Below are 19,818 nucleotides of genomic sequence, written 5' to 3' on the forward strand. Positions count from 1 at the left end.
CGCCCCCATTCAGCAGGAAGCAGTTTGAAGAGAAAAAACTGCGCCCATGTTCCCAAAATATTGTTTATAAATGTTCTTTTACATTTAAAGGGGGATATGATATAGGTATGAATAATTTGCATTGGTATGGATTTTAAGGCCAATTTTGTTATATGTATATGTATTTCTGATCTTGAATAAGGTGTTGTGATTGTGTAGTTCATTTTTAAAATGTAATGTATAATTAGGAAATAGAGGTTGCTAATGGATAATCATCGATGATAGTAAAGTTTGTAGTCATGTTACTTAGATTTTCTAGATATATATAGATATATTTCAGATAGGCATTCTTCATATCTTTCAAAGACTGCAGAATATGGCATTTTAAATGTTTTAATAACTTAGGACTTTTCATGACAATGAGACACTCTGCTCCTGGCAGCACCAATCTACTTTAAGAAGAAGATGGGCATTGAAGAGGATCCTTATGGAGTTTGATAGCCATTTGGGCAAGAAACTGTTCTTGCCTGGACTGTTGCATAAACTGGACAAAGAGAACCCGCAGAGAGAGGACTGCTGAACTTGCCTAAAGGTGAGATGGTCTTTCGGGGTTCCTGACTCATGAAAGAGTCTGCGAGACATTCTGCAGGATACAGCAGAAAATGACTAAACTGTCTTTGGAATTTCCTGCTTGATGAAAATGTCTCCTGGATACTTTGGGCCTGAAGGCTGAAGATGGATGCCCCAACAGTACAAAAGAACTTTGGGTGACTGTCCAGGCAGTGAGATGTCTCTGTTGTTTCTAGAGTTTTCTTATTTCTTGTTAGGTTATTTCTTGTTATATCCTTCTGGAGTCTTTAATGGAGTTGAAGAATGGATAGGTAGTTATAGTTTTCCATTGTTATGATAAAAGACAAAGTAGATATAAATATTGTAACTGTAATTCTTGCTTGATAACTATTTTGCTATGTGTAATTTTACTATGTTAAACTTAAAGCCTTTCTTTTTTGTTTAAACAGAAAAAGGGGAAGTGATGGGGGAGTGTCATATATCAATCTGTTGATTTCATTGCTTAAGCAATAAAGAAACTGCCAGGCCCATTTGATAGGCCCATCCTTAGGTGGGTGGAGTAAACAGAACGGAAGGCTGGGAGAAAGAAGCTGAGTCAGAGAGTTGCCATGGTTCTCCCACTCCAGACAGATGCAGGTTAAGATCATTCCTGGTAAGCCAGCTCGTGGGCTACACAGATTAATAGAAATGGGTTAGATCAATATGTAAAAGCTAGCCAATAAGAAACTGAAACTAATGGGTCAGGCAGTGTTTAAAAGAATACAGTTTCCGTGTAACTATTTTGGGTAAAGCTAGCCGGGTGGCGGGACACAGCCCGCCGCTCCGTATTTCAACACATGTTCTTATGTGATGTGGGCTAGTGCTGGAACCTGGACAGTTGACTTTGCTTTGATGGTTGTGACCATTCTGATCCTGAAAAGTGTGAGGTTAGACCAAATGCCGCTATTCTGAAAAGCATGAGGTTAGACCAAATGCCTCCCAGATTTCCCCTGTGGCTGGGTGTTGTACAGAAAGTAGGTCAGGGTTGCTACCAGCCTAGTATTTCTGAGCAGCTATGTGGCCAGGGAATTTGGCAGGCTTTGGGCCTAAAGCCTCGGCCTTGAGGAACCCCGAAATGAGTGGTTGTATAATCACTGACAGCTTGAGATGCGCCATATTCGAGACCTGGCGTTTGAAGCTGTAGAAGAAAGACTCCACCACGGGGTGGTGCGGGCTCTTCATCTGGATCCGGGATCCTAATGAACCCAAGAGTTAAGAGCAAAGTGACAGTGTTTCTGCTGAACTTCCTGGGAGTCTTCATAAGGCAGTGACGTCCTGAGAAATGGCCAGAGCGTGAAGCTTTCACACTTTTCAGATGAAGGAAAATGAACCTGTGGAGGAACAAAAGCACAAATGGACCTCCAGACTCAGGCAGTCAACTCTAACATTGCTGCCTGAGTTGCTGCCTGATCTGTGGTGGGGACCTCGGTGGGGTGGGCTAGGGGCGGTGAACCTGGGGGCTGGAGGCTGATGAAGTTGACTTTGAAGTTTGTTTCTTGGGTCTTACTGCGATTCCAATGGCCCGGGGAAATCAAGTCTATATTTCAATCTTTGTATGGGAAGGCCACCCCACCCAAAAGAATCTGTATAGCTTATTATATATAGGAAGAATCTGGCCAATGGTTCGCTCTGAAGTTACGGTTCCCAAGTGGCTGCGGCTTGACGTGATGATTGTACCAGGTGGGAATATTTTGAAATGAGATGTCCCGAGTCCCTTCCAAACTCAGTGGAAGGCTTTTCAGCCTTCAGAAAATGTGAAGGATTGCAGACCGCACAATGGTTTTGTAATCAGGAGCCATTTATCCAGGTGAAACTCTGGGCTCTGATGGCTTCCAGGTGGGAGCCATCATGGATGACACGGATGTCATCAGATCCTTTGACTAACCATCGCTCCCGCCCCGTCTCTGCGCAGCGAGGAGCTGTGGGGATGCTTTTGTGACTTATGCCTCATTTAGAAAGCGTCTTAACAATGGAAGCCTGCAAAACTTGCAGAATATGAAAGCCACCGCTGCCTAACATTTGCAGTTAGCAGCCGTGAGTCACTAAGCGAATTCCTCCCCCAGCTTCTTATGCTGCTTAAAAAATATCCCTCAAATCTGTGTTCAAGCTGACACAGTCAGGCACAGCACTGGATAAGTTCACAGCTGAGGTTTCCATGTGTCGGTACAAAAGGCGTTTGTTGATCACCTGCCTAGGGTGGTCTGGGCTCTGAGATCTCAAGCCTTAATAAAATGCCCCTCTGTAATGCTAAGTAGGACGTGAGGGGCATCTAACTGAGGGCGAGCACGTAAGTGGGCCTCAGACAGCATGGGTGTGGTGCCCTGTGCATAGTGATGACCTGGATGGGCATTAGACAGCCACGGGTGTGGTGCCCTGTTCTCCACAATGACTGGGGTGGCATAATTAGGGCCCCTAGAATTTTATTTATTTATTATTTTGGTGGAACACAAGAGGATACACTATTTGACTAGAGTATGCAGGATGTCAGGCCCAGTTTGATTAGCAATGTTGTTTTTCTTGATATGGGAGGCCCTGATGACAACAGGCTCTGCAGTCAATGACAGAGCGAGCTGCTAACAGGAAATGGTTAACTCCGAAGCACTTGCCTGTGCTGATGGAAGGCTTCCGAGCCAGCTCTGTATGGCAACCCCCATACCATATGCTTTAGGAAGCAAGCATCTCAGCACCGCGTTCATCTAAGCAGCAGTGGCTGTTCTAAAGAAGAAAGAAAAATGTTTTAAATTCTCATTTTCTATCAGTTACTGCCCATCTGTAATCTGTTACTTATCCAATTATCTACACATCTACGTGTAAAAATATCCAAGAAGTCAGACTCTGGGGACCCAGATTATAGCTTTGCAGCATTATATCAATAGTATGCCTTGTGTTTGTGCTCTCTCTCTCTCTCTCTCTCTCTCTTTCTCTCTCACTTCTTTCCTCTCTCTCACACACATAAACACATGCAGAGGGGTGGGCAGAGAACAAAATTTTCAATTCTGCCTTTGAGCTTTTCAAAATAATGTAACCATATAAATACACATTTAATTTTTCGGGATTTCTTGCTCAAATTCCCCAAATTCTAAGGACTCTTCCCCCCCCCCACATTCTACTCATTGGTTGGTAGAATTGCTATTCACACTTTTGGGATGCAAAATAAAATGGAAAGGAATTAGATCCCTTTAAGCTAAATAAATAAAAATCATCTCACAAAACATTTTTCCCTCTGGAGTTTGTTTGCCTTTGTCCAGACCTAATTCACTTTATACGGCTGAGATTACAAGGGGAATTAGGCAGGCAGAGGGTGTAATTACCTCGGCTGGGGCTGAGCTTGCAGTTGCTCTCCTCAATTATTCTGCTTGCAAGAGACTTTATTGAAACCTCGGCTATAAATCTCAACCAGAAAGTTTGAAAAAAAAATCAATATTTAATTAATTTTTTAGAGCAGATTTTACGGACGACTTCTAGTTATTTTCCAAAAGAAAAAAATGCTTATCAATAAGATGGTTAATGAATGGTTAAAACTGGATAATTCCTGTACTGTATGTTTTAGCTAAGAGGGGAAGCGGGGTGGAAAAGAGTGTCTCTCTGATTGCAGAATATTGGCGTAGGATGAAATCTTAGAATAAGAAAAGAGTCTCTATTAGAGAAAGTGCTATGGTAACAGAGAAGACCCAGGACCATGACTATGGCTATGGCTCAGGCTCAGCAGGCGCCACTGCACAGTAACCCTGACTTGGGCCCTGAGTTCCTTCCTTTGAGAGACCTTTGGTTAACTGGTGGTGCCAACTTCTCCGTTCTTTGTGAGGGGTCAAAGCTGGATGCTGGTTTTGCTTGAGAACTCTGGCCCAGGTCCATTCATTTTCATTCACTTTCTAAGGTACAGTTGAGGAGATTATGTTGGGTCCTTTTCCGGGGACTTTCCAAAAGGCCAAACCCTCCAGGAAGCTCAAAGGAGCACCTGCCTAAGAGCCCACTGCGTAGCTCCTTAGACTGCGAGTTCCCTGGGGTCATGACACCTTGTGTCCCTGGAGTGGAACCCAGAACCTGCTTTTTACTGCAAACCAACCTCTAGGAGATTCCGTAGCAGCGACCCACCCCTTATGCAATGTTATGGAAGAGGCCAGAGTAGACTTTGGATGCCACCAGAAAGGCAATAGGAATGTATCCCGTGTGCCACCGTGGAAGGTTGTAGGGAGAAGTGTTCAATCCTCAGAGCAGGGCACTGCCCTGGAGCAAAAGGCTCAGGCTTAGGCAGCCTGGGACCCGCAGAAGTGCCTTGGTGGAACCAGCCTCCTGAGGAGGCACAGGGTAGAGTACCGTGTGCCCCGTTTCAAGACACAGCCATTTTCCCGTCAGTAGATCAGCTCTGGCCAATTAGATTGGCACTTCCCTGTCCCTGGGTGGGTGAGGAAGAGCAGGTGGGCAGAGAGAGGCAGGAAGTACTTTTCTCTCTGGCCAAACAGTAGCCGACGAACTCTACAAGCTAGCTTGTTTATGTTAACACGTGTTCTGTAGTCGTTGCTTGAGAGAGGACTCAGTTTCCCGGAAATAATTTCCCCTTTGAACAGTGGTTAGAGACAGAGAGATGGAAAGACACTGGGCCGAACGGGAAGAAAAGCGAATGATGTTTTGTGGTTTTCTTGTTGCTTTTTTGAGACCAGATCTCATGCAACTTAAGCTGGCCCCGAACTCCTTATGTACCCAAGGAAGCCTTGAACTCTGAGTGTTCCTTCCTCTACATCCTCAGCGCTGAAATGACAAGCGTGTGCCACACACCTGGTTGTTTATACTTTTGCTTATTTATTTTGATGTTTAACTTGTTTTTATTCTATGTGTTCGAGTGTTTACCTGTATATGTCTGTGCACTGTGTGTGTGTAGTACCCACCAAGGTCAGAAGAGAGCGCTGGATCCTCTGTAACTGGGTTTACAATTGTGAGCCATCGTGTGGGTGCTGGGAATCGAACCCTGATCCTCTGGAAGAGCAGCCAGTGCTCTTCACCACCAAGGCATCACTCTAGCCCCGCTTTTAGTTGTAATTGCATTTGGGGATGTGTGTGCATGTGTCAGTCCGTGCGCACGCTTCATGTTTGTTATATGTATCACGTGGAGGCGGAGATAAGCACCAAATGCCTTCTTCCATTGCTTCCCACCTTTTAATTTTATTTAGTTATTGAGACAGGGTCTTTTATCAAACCTGGAGCTCACAATTCAGCTAGACTGGCCATGGAGGCCCCAGGATCCACATGTCTCTGCTCCTGAGTGCTTGAGTTACAGACACCATTGCAGTTAAACAACTCAAGCACTGCTGAGAATATTGCTGCAATTTCTTAACACACCGAGCCATCTTGCCAGCCCTAGAATATCTTCTCAAGAAGAAAAAAAATCACCTGCTATGGTTTTCCCATGAACAGAAGCCGTGAGCCCCTGAGCTCCTTTGTATCTGGAGGGATCTATTGTCTCAGATGTGAATGCTCCTGAGAGTTTGGGGGGGATGAGGAGGAGAGGGCCTTTTGCTCACTCAGTAAGGCCAATGTCTGGGACTCATAACTGCTTTCTTCTATTCCATCAGCCTCGGTCATGAACAGTACGAGCCTTCAACTCAAGCCATCCTCCCTTACTGTGCACCGGAATTAGGCTTCTTTCTGCTTAACTCCAACAGCATTCCCTTTGGTTTCCGACTCTAATTTTGATGCATACATTTGGAGAAGAGCTTGGGTTAGCTGGGCAGCCTTTTCTGCTCCGGGGCTCTAGCCCTTCTCTCCCGGGAGGCAGCTCGTTAGAGATTATTATTAGAATAATTATCTCATTAAAGAGTATCACCAAGAACCCTGCCTTCTCAGCAGACACTTCACTCGTCCCGGGATCAGCTCTGAACCTGGATAGCACAGGTTACGTTTCTGGCCTCGGTGGGCCCACCTAACCTCTCTGTAATAAGGCACAGGTGACCTTGTGACCATCTTACTCAGCACTGTGTCACACTCATGCGGTAGCCACATGCCCAGTTCTCAGACAGACACCCTTCTGCATCTGCTCCTCCGTCAACTTCTGCTCACCCCAGATGCACAGCGCTCTGACCCTCTTCCTTCCCGTCCGGGCAGCTGGCTACTGCAGCCCATTTCCCTTCAAGCCCTCACTGAGTCTTCATGAGGTTGCTTCTTATCCGGCATGTAATTGAAATGCCTCTGAACATTTTCCAGCGCTCTTGTGGTTCCCTGGGGGAGGAGAGTAGTTAGCAGCAGAGGACATAACTCTCCCATCACTGTTTCCAGGAGCGGGGAAAGCAGTTAAGTCTCTACCTGCCATTCATCATCCAGCGTTTTAAATTATTCATATTGATTTCCAATCCTTACAGATTGCATGCGATCACATGGGTACAGACAGCTTGGCTACTGACTCCAGCCCCGCAACGAAGCCCTGGCTGGTGTGTCTTGATGACAGGTTTGGCTTAGCTCATCAAATCCGCAGCAAGCGGTGCCGCCTCTACTCCTTAGGGTAAGACATGTTTTATAGCTGAGGAGAGCACAGACATTCACGCGGGCAGCCAAGGCCTTTTCAGTGATATGGGGTGGTGGGGGCAGTGTGTGCAGGTGATGGGATCTGTCTCGTGCCTCAGCTGCAGGCTGACCTGCTGTGTATATCACTAACTCGGGGTACCTTGGCAGGAGCCACCTTGCCTCCCGTCCCACTAGCAAGGCAGCAGCTTCAGTTTTCAGCACCAGGACAGTCCCCTTGGAGAAAGCAGAGGTGTCCAGTGTGACTTAGAGCACCTTTGTTAGAGAGAGAGAGAAATGTCAACGGTTGTATCAAGGAAGAGCGTGCTGGGAATACTACACGCAGTTATGAATGAGCCAAGACCAATTAGAGCCACTACTGTGTGTGTGTATGTGTGTGTGTGTGTGTGTGTGTGAGAGAGAGAGAGAGAGAGAGAGAGAGAGAGAGAGATCAATCCATGTGTAGTTTTGTATTTAGATAAAAAGAAAATAAAGGGAATTGTCTTTTAAAAAATGTGCATTTTTGCCAAAACACAACTTGGTTTGACAGGTTGAAAGTGACCTTGATGTATCAACAGATTTCGAGAGGTTCTGTAAAACGATAGGCATCAATTAACGAGACTGTTTCGCCAAGTCTGTCAGCACTTGTGTAAACCGTCTGAACTTACCAATGTGTCTTCGGTTTCTGTCACATGGAACACCATGACCTAAAGCACCGTGGGGAGGAAAGGGTTTATTTACACTCTCAGGGACTCATCCCAGTTCACCCAGAGAAGCTAGGGAAGGAGCTTAAGGCAGGCATGGGAGCAGAGGCCACGGAGGGATACAGCTTACGGTGCTGCCGTGGCTTACTCAGCCTGCTTTCTTGCAGAGCCCAGGACCGTCAGCCCAGGGATGGCACCGCCCACCATGGACTGGGTCCTCCCACAACAGTCATTAATTAAGAACATGTCCCACAGGCCTGCCTACAGCCTGTTCCTAGGGAGGCTTTTTCTCATCTGTGGTTCCCTCCCTTAGACAACTCTAGCTCGTGCCAAGTTGACAAAAATAAAACAAAGCTCATTAAAAAAAAAGACAAAACAGAGCAAACAACCAGGACAAAATGATACATCTCAAAACGAAGAGGAGAGAATTATTTCTATCTGGAACATTCTGCTCAGGAGACTATTTATAGAAGCCAAGTAGGTTCTCAGGTTAGACCACGGTAGTATTTTTGAAAGCAGTTAAGATCCTAAACAATGTCACACATGCCTGCCTCTCGGCTATAAGTTTCCCTTACTTCATCCGACTGTCCACATGTAGACATCTGCTGGACTCTGTGGTCGTGGGTAAGGACAGGTGTCGGGGTGTTGTGGGGACCTCCCCAAAGGAGCTGGTTATTGCTTTCAAACTGCTACAAGCAGTCTGTGGGCAGGGGTGTAGCTCTGTGGGTAGACTGTTGGCCCACATGCATGTGGCCCTGGCCTTGATTCTCAACACCACAAAATGGTGGCATTCATACCTATCCCACCACTCAGGAGGTAGAGGCAGGAGAATCGGAAGTTCAAAGTCATCCTCCGCTATAGAATGAGGTCAAGGCCAACCTGGGTTGGGAGATCCTGGGTCCAAAATAAAGGATTACAAGTCATTGTGGATTTTTATAAAACAAAAGAAGAATTCAGATAAAAGTAAGAAGTTAATTAATATACTCATACATGAGTCAAGTGAAGACATAGTGCAGGTGTCTCCGAGTGCGGCTTGGCATGATGGCATTGGCTGTCTCGAGTGGCTTAAGAAGGGGACACAGGCTGTGTGTTGAATGGCTCTTAAGTCAGACAGGAGCTGCGCAGCCCATTGGTTAGAACTGAGCTTTTCTTGGAAGGCCCCAGCTATGCTTCAAGAACATAGGAAGGATGCTAAGTCATGACAGCGGCGTTTATTTTGTCACATTAAAATTTTGTGAAAGTAGGTCAAAAAATAATTGCATCGTGTAGCATGCAAATTGGCAATGCCATCTTGATTCTATTTCCTGGTTCCAAACTTTACGTCCTGCTTAGCATTTTATGTTCCACAACAAATTCATTTAAGGATATAACTGAATAAAAGAAAACTTGCGAAGTGATTTAGGAGATGCTTTGAAATCCTCCCCCTCTTATGCTTCCAAGCTGTTCGATAAGATGGCTCTGCAGCGAGGTTTCAGATTATTACAGGGAGAAAAAGATTGATTTTCTTTCATTTACATTCAAAATCAGCTCTGCAAAAAAGCAAATGAGAACTTCTGAATTACACTGGAAACAGAACTGAATAGATTATAGGGTCAATATTTGATGAGAAAACATGAAAGCTTTCATTACAAACTGCAATCTAGCCGAGCCTGATGGCGCACACCTTTAATCCAAGCACTCGGGGGCAGAGGCAGGTGGATCTTTGTGAACTGGAGGTCAGTCGGTCCTTGACCACAGTGAGACCCTGTCCCCAAAAACAAAACACAAACAAACAACTCCGAAACCAAAACAAACAATCACAAAGAAACAAGGAAAAAGAAAAGAAATGATAGGACACTTGAATCTAAAGAAAGGGTTTGTGATAGCAAATCATAAAACTTGGATTACGGGCAATGGGTCAGGATGATGGTTAGGCCGTGACTTGGGGTCTGGGATCTAGATGCCCCTCCTGTTCTGACAAACCGTTTGTTGAGGACAAGTAGATTGCCGTTTGCCTTCTCAAGAGATGCTGAGAGGAGGTACACAAGTCGTGGTTCTGAAACCAGGAACCACTGAAGGGAGCCTTGGCCCTGGGTTACCAGTGTCTGGGAGAGCTGGGGCAGCTGTGTGGTAGTGGGAGGATGGACGGAGAATCTGTGGCCTCTACGTACAAGTATATGTGTGAGCTCCTGAGAAGACAATAACAAAACTGTGCCTCTGCTGGGCCCAGTGATTCCCAGGCAAAGCAAAGGTGCAGATGCAACTGGGGGGACCCCAGCCTGACAATTCAGATATGAGACGACAAAGGTTGAAGGCCCTGTGTCTGATCTGCCCCGTCCTGTCTCCTCCACCCTTGTAACTGACCCAGGTGGTGTCTCACTGTCTCTCCCCGAGTTGCCATTTCTCTGTTGGGAGTCAAAGTCCCCTATTCCACGGTAGATGTAAAAAGACATCTATCTGACTGCTACAATCTATTCTATCAAAACTTAAGCTCAGTTTTTCACTTTTCAAACGGTGTACAGGAGACCAGTGAACATACAGGAAGGGACAAGAAAGGAAGGCAAATGTTGAAGGGAAGAAAAAGAAGAGAAATTGAAAAGTAAGAAAAGGCCCTGGGCTCGGAGGATAGTATGTGCATATCTTGCCACTTGACGCAGGCAGCCAGGTCTGTTGGCGCACACCTTTAATCCCAGCACTTGGGAGGCAGAGGCAGGAGGATCTCTGAGTTCAAGGTCAGCCTGGTCTACAGAGTTCCAAGACAGCCAAGGTGACAAACAAAACAAAAACAAAACAATTTCAGACAGACTCTTGCCGGTAAGTCTTCCAATATAGACAGCGGTGAGGGTACTGTCCAGATACGGTGGGGGGATACAGGGTGAGTGCAGCAGAGAGAGAAGTCTCCTCATTCACTCTCCTGGCAGAGCTGTGTTTTAGGGGTGCATGGATAGGAAGACGAGCCAAACACGGCAGAGGCCCGCCGTCCTCATCCCCTCCTGCTCGGCGTTACATTATGCTATTCGGTTTCAAGACATGGTTTCTCGGTGTAAGACGGAAGATTTCCCAAGTCACACATGGTGAGGCAACTCGAGCTTCAGTGTGGCTGGGAGCATTTCAAGAAGAATGAATGAAATCACAGACAAACATGTTTGCTTCCCAAGAGCTTGAATGAAGGCAGCAGGAGCAGTGTTAGCACAGGATAAAATGAATGGGGAAGGAGAAGACTGTGGTCCTCGATGTCTCTAGATAGTTTCTCCCTGATCGCCCAGCTGTGGTCTGGTAATACCATAGATGCACCGTAGAGCAGTTTATGCAATGTTTACTATATATGCTTTATCTGTAAGAAGAGGAAGTGTGTGTGTGTGTGTTCCCTAAAATCCATTTCATTGCTTTGGGAATGACACTGTCCTGAAAATATATGGATTTTGTTTGTTTTTAAGGTAGGGTTTCACTGTGTAGCCCTGGCGGTTCTGGAACACCCTTTGCAGACCAAGCTAGCCCCAAACTCACAAAAATCCTCCTTCCTCGAGTACCTCTTGAGCACATGCAGGCTTATACCAGCATGCCTGACTTCATGTTTTAAATGAAACTTTGGAGTTTCATGCAATGTTACTAATACAAGAATCAATAATTATAAAATATCTTCCTCTATCCTTTGAGAACCTCCATTTCTCCTCTGCTCCCTCCCTCCCTCCCTCCCTCCTTTTCTCCTTCCCTCTCCCTCCCCCCCCTCTCTCTTACACACACACACAGTTGGCAGTTTACAGTTCTAGCCTAGCAGCTGACCAGCATGCCTTCCTTGATCCTGCTGGATCACAGTCGGGAGGAAAACCCTTCTCACGGCTTCTAGACCTCTTCTCTCGGTGATAAGGGCTACACGCTCCGAATTTATTTTTATAGTTTTTAGCTCCTGAACAATTTTATATGCATATAAATATACTAATATACTATATGTAAATATACTCACATACTTAAATATACAAACTGGGTTTCTTTTATTCATTACACTTAAACTTAAAACATTTTATCTCCCTCTCCTTCTCCAAAGCCCTGGACACAACATACAGCACTCCCAGTTTCCCTCTGATCTTTAGCTCCCTCACTACTTGCCAACCACCCCTGACCTTAAGCAAATACTAGCTTGACTCTCTGTCTAAAAAGTCACCTACGCTGAACAGTTCTCAACTCTCTGTCTAGAGTCACCTATGCTGAGCATGCCATGCACACAGAATCGTATAATATATGACGTTTTATGGCCGTTGATGCCTAGCGTCATGTTTGCAGAGTTCATCTACAGCACCAGGACTCCACTGCTCTTCATGTCTGAGTCTTCACCCATCGCGTGGAAGTACCACGTTCTGCTTCTTCCCTCATCAGGGGATGGACAGTCCATTGGTTCCCCTTGTTAGTTATTATCAGTGTTGAGATGAGCATTGACGTGTACGTTTTGAGCCTATGTCTTATCACTTATCTTGACTGTGTACCATTTTACATCCCCACTGATAATCTATGACTCTTCCAATTTCCCCACCTGTCCACACCATGTTGGCTTTTTCAATTATATGCCTCCTGGTGGTTGGGATGGGGTATCTCACTGTGGCTTCAATTGTCCTTCCCTGCCCAGTAATGGATCCTGAGTTTCTTTTCATATCCTTATGTTCTAAGCTTTTGGTTCCCAGGGGACATAAAACCCACTTATTGTGATACACTCAAGCCTGCTTTACAAAATGCTAACCAAAGGTCGCCACAATCCACTCCTTTTCCCTTCTGTGGTACCCAAGGCCACATAGCTGCTGATACATGTGGTTCACATGCTTGGATGGTCTAAAGAACACTTATGGGCTACTTTGAAAACAAGCCCTCCTCTCCCAAGAGCTCTCAGTGATGTGCACCGGGAAATCGGAATGGTGGGCACTCCGTAGGAAAAACACATCCAATAGTTGTTTAGTGCACATCCCAGCTGATGTAGGTTACCTGGCTGCTTGGCTCTGAGACAACGTGTTTGTTCTGATACTCTAGTCCAGTCTACTTTTGGAAATTTGGCTCTCTGGCTTTCCCTTCGTAGTTCTTCAAAACCTTTTAGATTTAATAGTCTTTTTTATGCTGAAGAAATTGTTGTGCCCCCAAACCCCAGCACTGATGTGATATTTGTTCGTGAATCTTCTAACTTCACCTCCTTCTTGTAGAGGGAAGGTGGCAGGCTTAGCTAGAAGCTTTTGAATATGCATCCTAACTACTGGAGCATTTTTGGGAGAGAGCTGTAGAAGCTGCTAATTGTCCCCTACTGTTCATTCTCTTGGTCTTCTTTGGGTAACATAACTCCTGAAGTTAGCCAGACACATGGCCACTCTGGATTCCCTGGCTTTCCCTCCAGCTTCAGTAGCCTCGTGACCGAGGTCGTGAGCAGTGGTCATGAGAGGAGCTGTGTGCAGCCTTCAGGATGTGGCCTCACACGGAAAGACTGTAGCCACTGCTTCTCTTTCTAGCTTTCTGGGTGATGACCACACAGACAGGAGAAGGGAAAAATGGACTAGTCACCCCAGACCTTGAGAAGGAAGTCACTCATGTGATCCAGGTTGCTTGCTCTATGGCCTAAACCTAAAGAAAATATTTCTAGCAAGTAAAATTTTCCATAGTAAATTTTCTCTGCATTAAATAGCAGTAGAAGATGGTTTCATTCCGATTTTTATATTAATAGTAGGTATTGTTATAATTAATTGCTCAGAATGCTCCTCCCTCATCACTGCCTTGTGAGCTCCCTCAGTTGAAGGATTTAAGCTGTCTTTGTCCTCATGCGCGGTGGATGCCTTGCTCACATGTAGCATCCTATAAATACTCACATACAGGAGTAGTCGGTGAACTGGAACCTGCTGCGCACTGTATCTGGACACTGTTGTGTATCCTAGGAGTGTCAGACCTTACATAACGCTTTTTGTCACTTAGGGCAGCATTACAGGTCTATCTGTGGCCACGGTCTGGAGCACAGGAGAGTCAGGAGCAAGCAAGCTCAACACAGTTTCATTCTCTAAAACATGACAACTTTCCAGGCTTTGAGAGGAATGTTCGTCCAGACGCTCCTGTCCCAGGTCACCTGCTGTGTCCAGGTCACCTGCTGTGTTCCAGGTCACCTGCTGTGTCCCAGGTCACCTGCTGTGTCCCAGGTCACCTGCTGTGTCTCGGGTCATATGCTGTGTCCCAGGTCACCTGCTGTGTCCCAGGTCACCTGCTATGAAGGAGCATGTGGAGGGCACACCCATACATGTGCGTTGGAGGTGCCAGATGTGGATTCCTCTCCTGCTTCTATTACCTTGGGATATATTGTGCAATATCTTGAGTCTTCCTAATGCTTTTTGTGTCTGCCTTGAAACTTGATAAATTTAAACTAAGCCTCAAAAAAGCATTATTTTAAGTACACAAAAGGCAGAATTGTACATACTAGGTAAACAAGCATAGCTTATTGCTTCCCAAAACAGTGCGTATTTATATATTAAGATTAAATCATGCGGAAATGTCACTGTGAGACCCCATTATTCTATAATCTATATACACTGATTGTTATGTTAATCTCATCAGCTTTAGTGGGTTGAAACATGCCTAGGGGTTTACCACAGCAAATTTCTAGGGGTATATGTGGTGGGGGGGGGTAACATATCACTGCTCTAGGGGTATCTATGTGTGTATGGGGGAACACAGCACATCTCTGGGGTATCTGTGTGTATGGGGGTAGCTCAGCACATCTTTGGGGTATCTCTGTGTGTATGGGGGTAGCACAGCTCATCTCTAGGGGTATCTGCATGTATGGGGGTAGCACAGCTCATCTCTGGGGTATCTCTGTGTGTATGGGGGTAGCACAGTTCATCTCTAGGGTATCTGTGTGTCTTTGGGGGAGCACAGCTCATCTCTAGGGGTATCTGTGTGTTTATGGGGTGACAAGCTCATCTCTAGGGGTATCTATGTGTGTATGGGGGTGACAAGCTCATCTCTAGGGTATCTGTGTGTATGGATGGGGGTAACAAGCTCATCTCTAGGGGTATCTGTGTCTATGGAAGTAGCACAGCTCATCTCTAGGGTATCTGTGTGTATGGGGGTAACAAGCTCATCTCTAGGGGTATCTGTGTCTATGGAAGTAGCACAGCTCATCTCTAGGGTATCTGTGTGTATATGGGGGTAGCACAGCTCATCTCTAGGTATCTGTGAGGGATTTTAGATGATGACATCTCTGTCCCGAGTGGATTAAGTCATGATGGATTCAAGACGTGAATAAAACATGTGGAGGGGTTAGCTCTGTGGAAGGTGGGACCCCGTTGGAGGAAATAGCCCTTGGGGCATCCTGGGGGACTCTGTTTTGTCCTGGTCCTTCCTGTTACTGCCCCCCTCTGCTTATTGCCTGCCATTTTGTGAGCTGTTCCCCCATACCTTTGGGTGGGATGAAACCAGGAGTCAGAATTCATACTTCCTTCCTTTAACTTATTCTGCTAACTGTTATTTCTCTGCCATTACAGGCTGACACACTACTCAGAAGTGAAGAGGATTGATTAGATTGAGTAAAACACAACATTAGTTAACAAAAATCACCAATTACAGTCTCAGGTCATTTGGTATAACATATAAAATATCTCTATTATGTCATGCTTAGCTTACATGTGTAGGCATGCACTTCGAATAATTTATGATAGAGTCTTCCTTTGTATAGGTGTAGAAAACTTCTGCAAAGATAGAGAAAAACTATTAAACATATTCATCTCTAGAAGTTATGGCTACAATTTCTGGTGTTGAAAGACTTGCTTTTCATTTTCTCTGCTTCTAACTTTTTGATTCTTTTTTACTTGTAGAAACTACAGTTATAAGAAACTAGTTGAAGGGTAGGGTTTGAGCTCAGTGAGCAGAGTGCTTACGTAGTAACCTAAGGGCCTATATCTGATTTCAGCATAAAGACATGAGGGAGGAAGGAGGGAGCGAGAAAGGGAGAGGGAAAGAGAAAGGGGGAACGAGGGAGGAGGAAGGGAGTTTCTGAAGCGGGCTTTATAGAAGAAAGAAATAGGCAACCAGACCTCTCAGGCAAATGCTGAGTCTCACTAAAGTGGATGAAGGAGATCTGGTTGAAGGACGTCATGGGCCGAATAACTCGTCAGGGCGTCTGGTGATGAAGAGAGCAACATCGTGGGGTGAAGGGCAAGAGTAAGGCAAACAGGGCTACCGTGAAGTTTTACGTAGATGAAAGATGATCTTGGATAAGTAAAACCTGCAGAACAGTTGTTAGCTCTTATTTTTGTGTGTGCCCAGATTGTGCGGCAGCCTGAAATAGTAACCCAAGAGAATCAAGGTCTTCTGTACTAGTTTGGATTTGGTCAGTGTATTACAGACATTCTGGGCTTTGCTATCATCAATCACAAGTAAGCATAGGACTTTGGAAATAAGCATGATTATACGTACTTGTATTTCATGCAGTAGGAAGCTGAGGCAGGAGGATTGTGAGTTCAAGACTATGGACTGCATAGCAATGCTCTCTCTCCCTCCCCCCCCCCTCAAAAAAGCATAGAGGTTTTGGCAGAGAAATCTTAATTATCATGAAAAAAATAACTCTCTTCTGGTTAATTTCATGTTTTCCATTTAAATCTGTGTTTGAATCAATGTGGTGATTCTTACCCTAAACAAGAATTTTTTCTTAGTAGCTTAGTGTTCATAAGCATACGAACTGTTTACGTGACATACTGCCTTCTAGGTACTTAGGTATAATGTGTTCATAATTTTTCCCCTTATTGTTGCAGACTAGGGTATAGATTGTCTCCTTGCTCTGGATCTAAGTAGAGTGCATATATTTGCCCTTTTTTCTTTAACTGCACTACTTTAAAAGAACACAGCAGCTGCCCACAAGTCCAGCATCACGCTTAGTACCATGGAGATAAATTAGCGCAAATTATTAGAACGCAGCTCCCCTCGAGGGAATCCTAGGCTTTTCTTAGCCTTTACTGAGAAAGTTCTCTTGAGACTAGTGGGTATTCTTATTCTTAGTGAAAATAAATTTTGTTTCATACAATGTTTTCTCCTCTCCCAACTCCTCCTAGATCATCCCCACCTCTCCACTCATTCCACATCTTCTTCTCTCTCTTGGGAAAACAGGCAAATAAAAATGAACAATAACAATGATAACAACAACAAGGAAAGAGCAATAGAAGCCCAGAAACACAACACAAAAACAAAACCCATAAAAATACAAGATCGGAAACCATAATATACAAGCAAAAGATCAGTAAGGGTTAAGAATTCCCAAACAAAGCAATATAAAACAACAGCAAAATCCCACTGAGTTAGTTTTACATTGCTCATCTACCGCTGGGCATGAGGCTTCTTTTAAGTGTGACTTATATACCCTGTTGAGCCTCTGTTGGAGAAAATAAATTTTTCTTTTGTAAGTGGTTGTGTGGGCACTCATGACCATTTCCCATTTCAGTGCTGGGACCCCTTCTGACTTAGACTTGGGCAAGCCCTGTGATGCTGCCACAGTCTCTGTGAGTTCCTATGTACGTCAGTCCTGTTGTGTCTAGAAGATACTGTTTCCTTGGTGTCCTCCATCTCGATCTTCCCACCCCCTTTTCTGCATCGTTCCTGGTATCCCGAGAGGATGCCGCTCACTCTCTGCACATTGTCTAGTCTTGGCTCTCGGTGCTGATTGCCATCTACTGCTGAAGGGAGCTTCTCTGGTGGTGGCTGAGTGAAACACTGAACTTTGTGTAGAGCAGAAGGTCAGTAGGAGTCATTTGGTTGCTACGAGCCTTTAACAGAGCAAGAGTACTTGGTTTTCCCATGGGTTCGTGGCCTATCCAGTCTCAGGTTCTAGGCCGCCTAAGAAATACTGAGAATGGGTTCCATCTCAAGGAGTGGCCTCAAGTCCAAAGAGATAGTGTTTGGTGATTCTCACAACATCTGTGCTACCATTGCACAAGCGTATGACGCAGACAGGTCACCATTGTAGATCATAGCGTTTGTAGCTGGATTTTTGTTTGCCTTTCCCCTCTGGTAGCATGCAGAGAACCTTCAGTACCATGAACACTAGTTAGGAAGGGTTAAGATAGTTAGGAACTGGCTCAACTTCTCTGCGTTCAATGAGATGTTTAAGTGTCTTCAGCCTGACAGTCTGTTTGTGCAGAGCAACTAATGATCTGACAATAGCCAAATTGTTTGGGGTTTCCATGGGATCCTTTTGGCCAACAACCCAATTAGACGTAACCCTCTTCTGGAACTGGAGGTTTCACTTGATGGCAAATGATGTCTAGTTGGGGCTTTGTCTCCTCCATTATTTAGTGACTCCATTTAGATTTATTTCACATATGTATATGGTTTTTGAAGATTCTACTATAGTAGGATTTCATATGATCTCTCAAATAACTCTTAATGTTATTGTCCATATTTTCTCCCCTACTCCCCTCTTCCTTCCCCCTCTCTGCTTAATCCTGTTCCAGTTTCCCCATTTCTCCATTACTCTCTATTCTGTTTTTCTTTCCTCGGGAGACCACCGCCCAGTCTCTTAATCTATCCCTAGCCTCCATGATTATGTAGCTTGTAGTCTGCATATTGAAGCTAGTGGGTAGTCTCCTTTTCCCCCTTGCTAATATAATATAATATAATATAATATAATATAATATAACAATTCTTTATATGAGCCTACATGTTTAGCTAGTGATTTTGTGATCTGTGCTTAACAGATTAGTTTTCTTTTATCCAGAAGTTTTGGTCTATAGTACATGAGTGTATGTGTGTGTGTAGAGCAAGTGTATATGTGTGAATGACATTCATATGTGTGTGAGAACATGTGATGTGTATGTGTGTATAGAGCACGCATATGTGTGTGAAGAGCATGTGTATGTGTGTATAGATCAGCATATGTGTGTAGGGCATATGTATGTATGTATAGAGCATGCATGTGTGTGTAGTGCATGTGTATGTGTGTGTAGGGAATGTGTGTGTATAGTACATGCATATGTGTGTAGAGTATGTGTATGTGAAGTTCATTAAATGTGTACATTAGACATGTTCTAAAGCAGAAACTAAGAAAACTGCCATTAGAGTTGTCAATTTATTCATCTAACTTTTCTTCACCCTATTTTTTTGTTTTTATTTTCTTCCTCTGGTCTCTAGGCTGGGGAATGACGACACGGACTTTGAGGTGAGCATGGCCAATGATGGGTGTGAGGTGCATCGTTTTGATCCTAGTGTCAAATCAGCCCACGTTCTGGAGAGCCAGCGCCTCTGGCATCACCGTTTGTCCATCGACTGGAGGGATCCACATCCAGCTGTGGCTGCTCAAAAGCCACGTAGCAACACCAGAAAACTGGGAAGCATTTTGAATGAATTTGGGCATCACAAGGTGAGACTTCCCGTTTTAATTCACAATTAAATAAAGCGAATAAACCCATCAATTAGGAAAATGAAAAGCATGGCTAATAATGCTGGGAAGCTGCAGGTCCCATTTCCAATATTGCTGGTCGCTGTCCATTGTTCATAGAGCTGACCTGTAGCCACGCTGGGGAATTCTAGAGCTGTTGACACTGAACTGCAGAGTTTCGTTGCTCCTAAGGAATGCTAAGAATGGCCAAGTTGAGACAAGAGACTAAGAAGCTACTTCTCACAGAGACTTCAGCATACTTGGGAGTTTATCTAAAATTTCCAGAAAACTAAACTGCTTATTTCAACCTTGAATATACAAAAATAATCCTTCTTATGTTTATGTTTGGAAAAACACTGGCTTTTACATTTCTCAAGTTACTGGCTATTTTGAGACATTTTGGCTCTTAAAGTACAAAACCCACTTGTAGCTCTGAGTAAAATCTACTTTCCAAAAATGAATGGACATCGTGTACATTGCAATTTATATAATTATGCCAAAGCATGTGAAATATCTGCAAATACCCCATTGTGGAGGAACAGCATAAAGAAACTCAATCTTTGAACAATGTTCCTTGAGCCCAAGTTTTAGCTTCAGATACCCCAGCTAATGCATCTTTGAAGCAGACTCTAAAGGGGTGGTTCTGGGTGCAATTGCCTTCTTTTGTCTCCATCT

General features: G+C 44.6%; 1 protein-coding gene across 2 annotated transcripts in view; it reads left to right on the forward strand.

Moving 5' to 3' along the window:
• Mettl24 (methyltransferase like 24) overlaps positions 1-19,818 on the forward strand; it is a 125,071-nt gene that overhangs the window by 46,622 nt on the left and 58,631 nt on the right. The window contains exons 3-4 of one of the 2 annotated variants that reach the window (XM_041654650.1): positions 6,942-7,081; positions 18,897-19,125. In XM_041654650.1, coding sequence (XP_041510584.1) covers positions 6,942-7,081; positions 18,897-19,125 — 369 coding nt within the window. The remainder of the gene's footprint in view (positions 1-6,941; positions 7,082-18,896; positions 19,126-19,818) is intronic. The other variant, XM_041654651.1, reaches the window with a different exon arrangement.

Source organism: Microtus oregoni, unplaced genomic scaffold (genome assembly GCF_018167655.1).
Source record: "Microtus oregoni isolate MIOR12 unplaced genomic scaffold, Mior012 000006F_ref0000085, whole genome shotgun sequence".
Taxonomy (NCBI): domain Eukaryota; kingdom Metazoa; phylum Chordata; class Mammalia; order Rodentia; family Cricetidae; genus Microtus; species Microtus oregoni.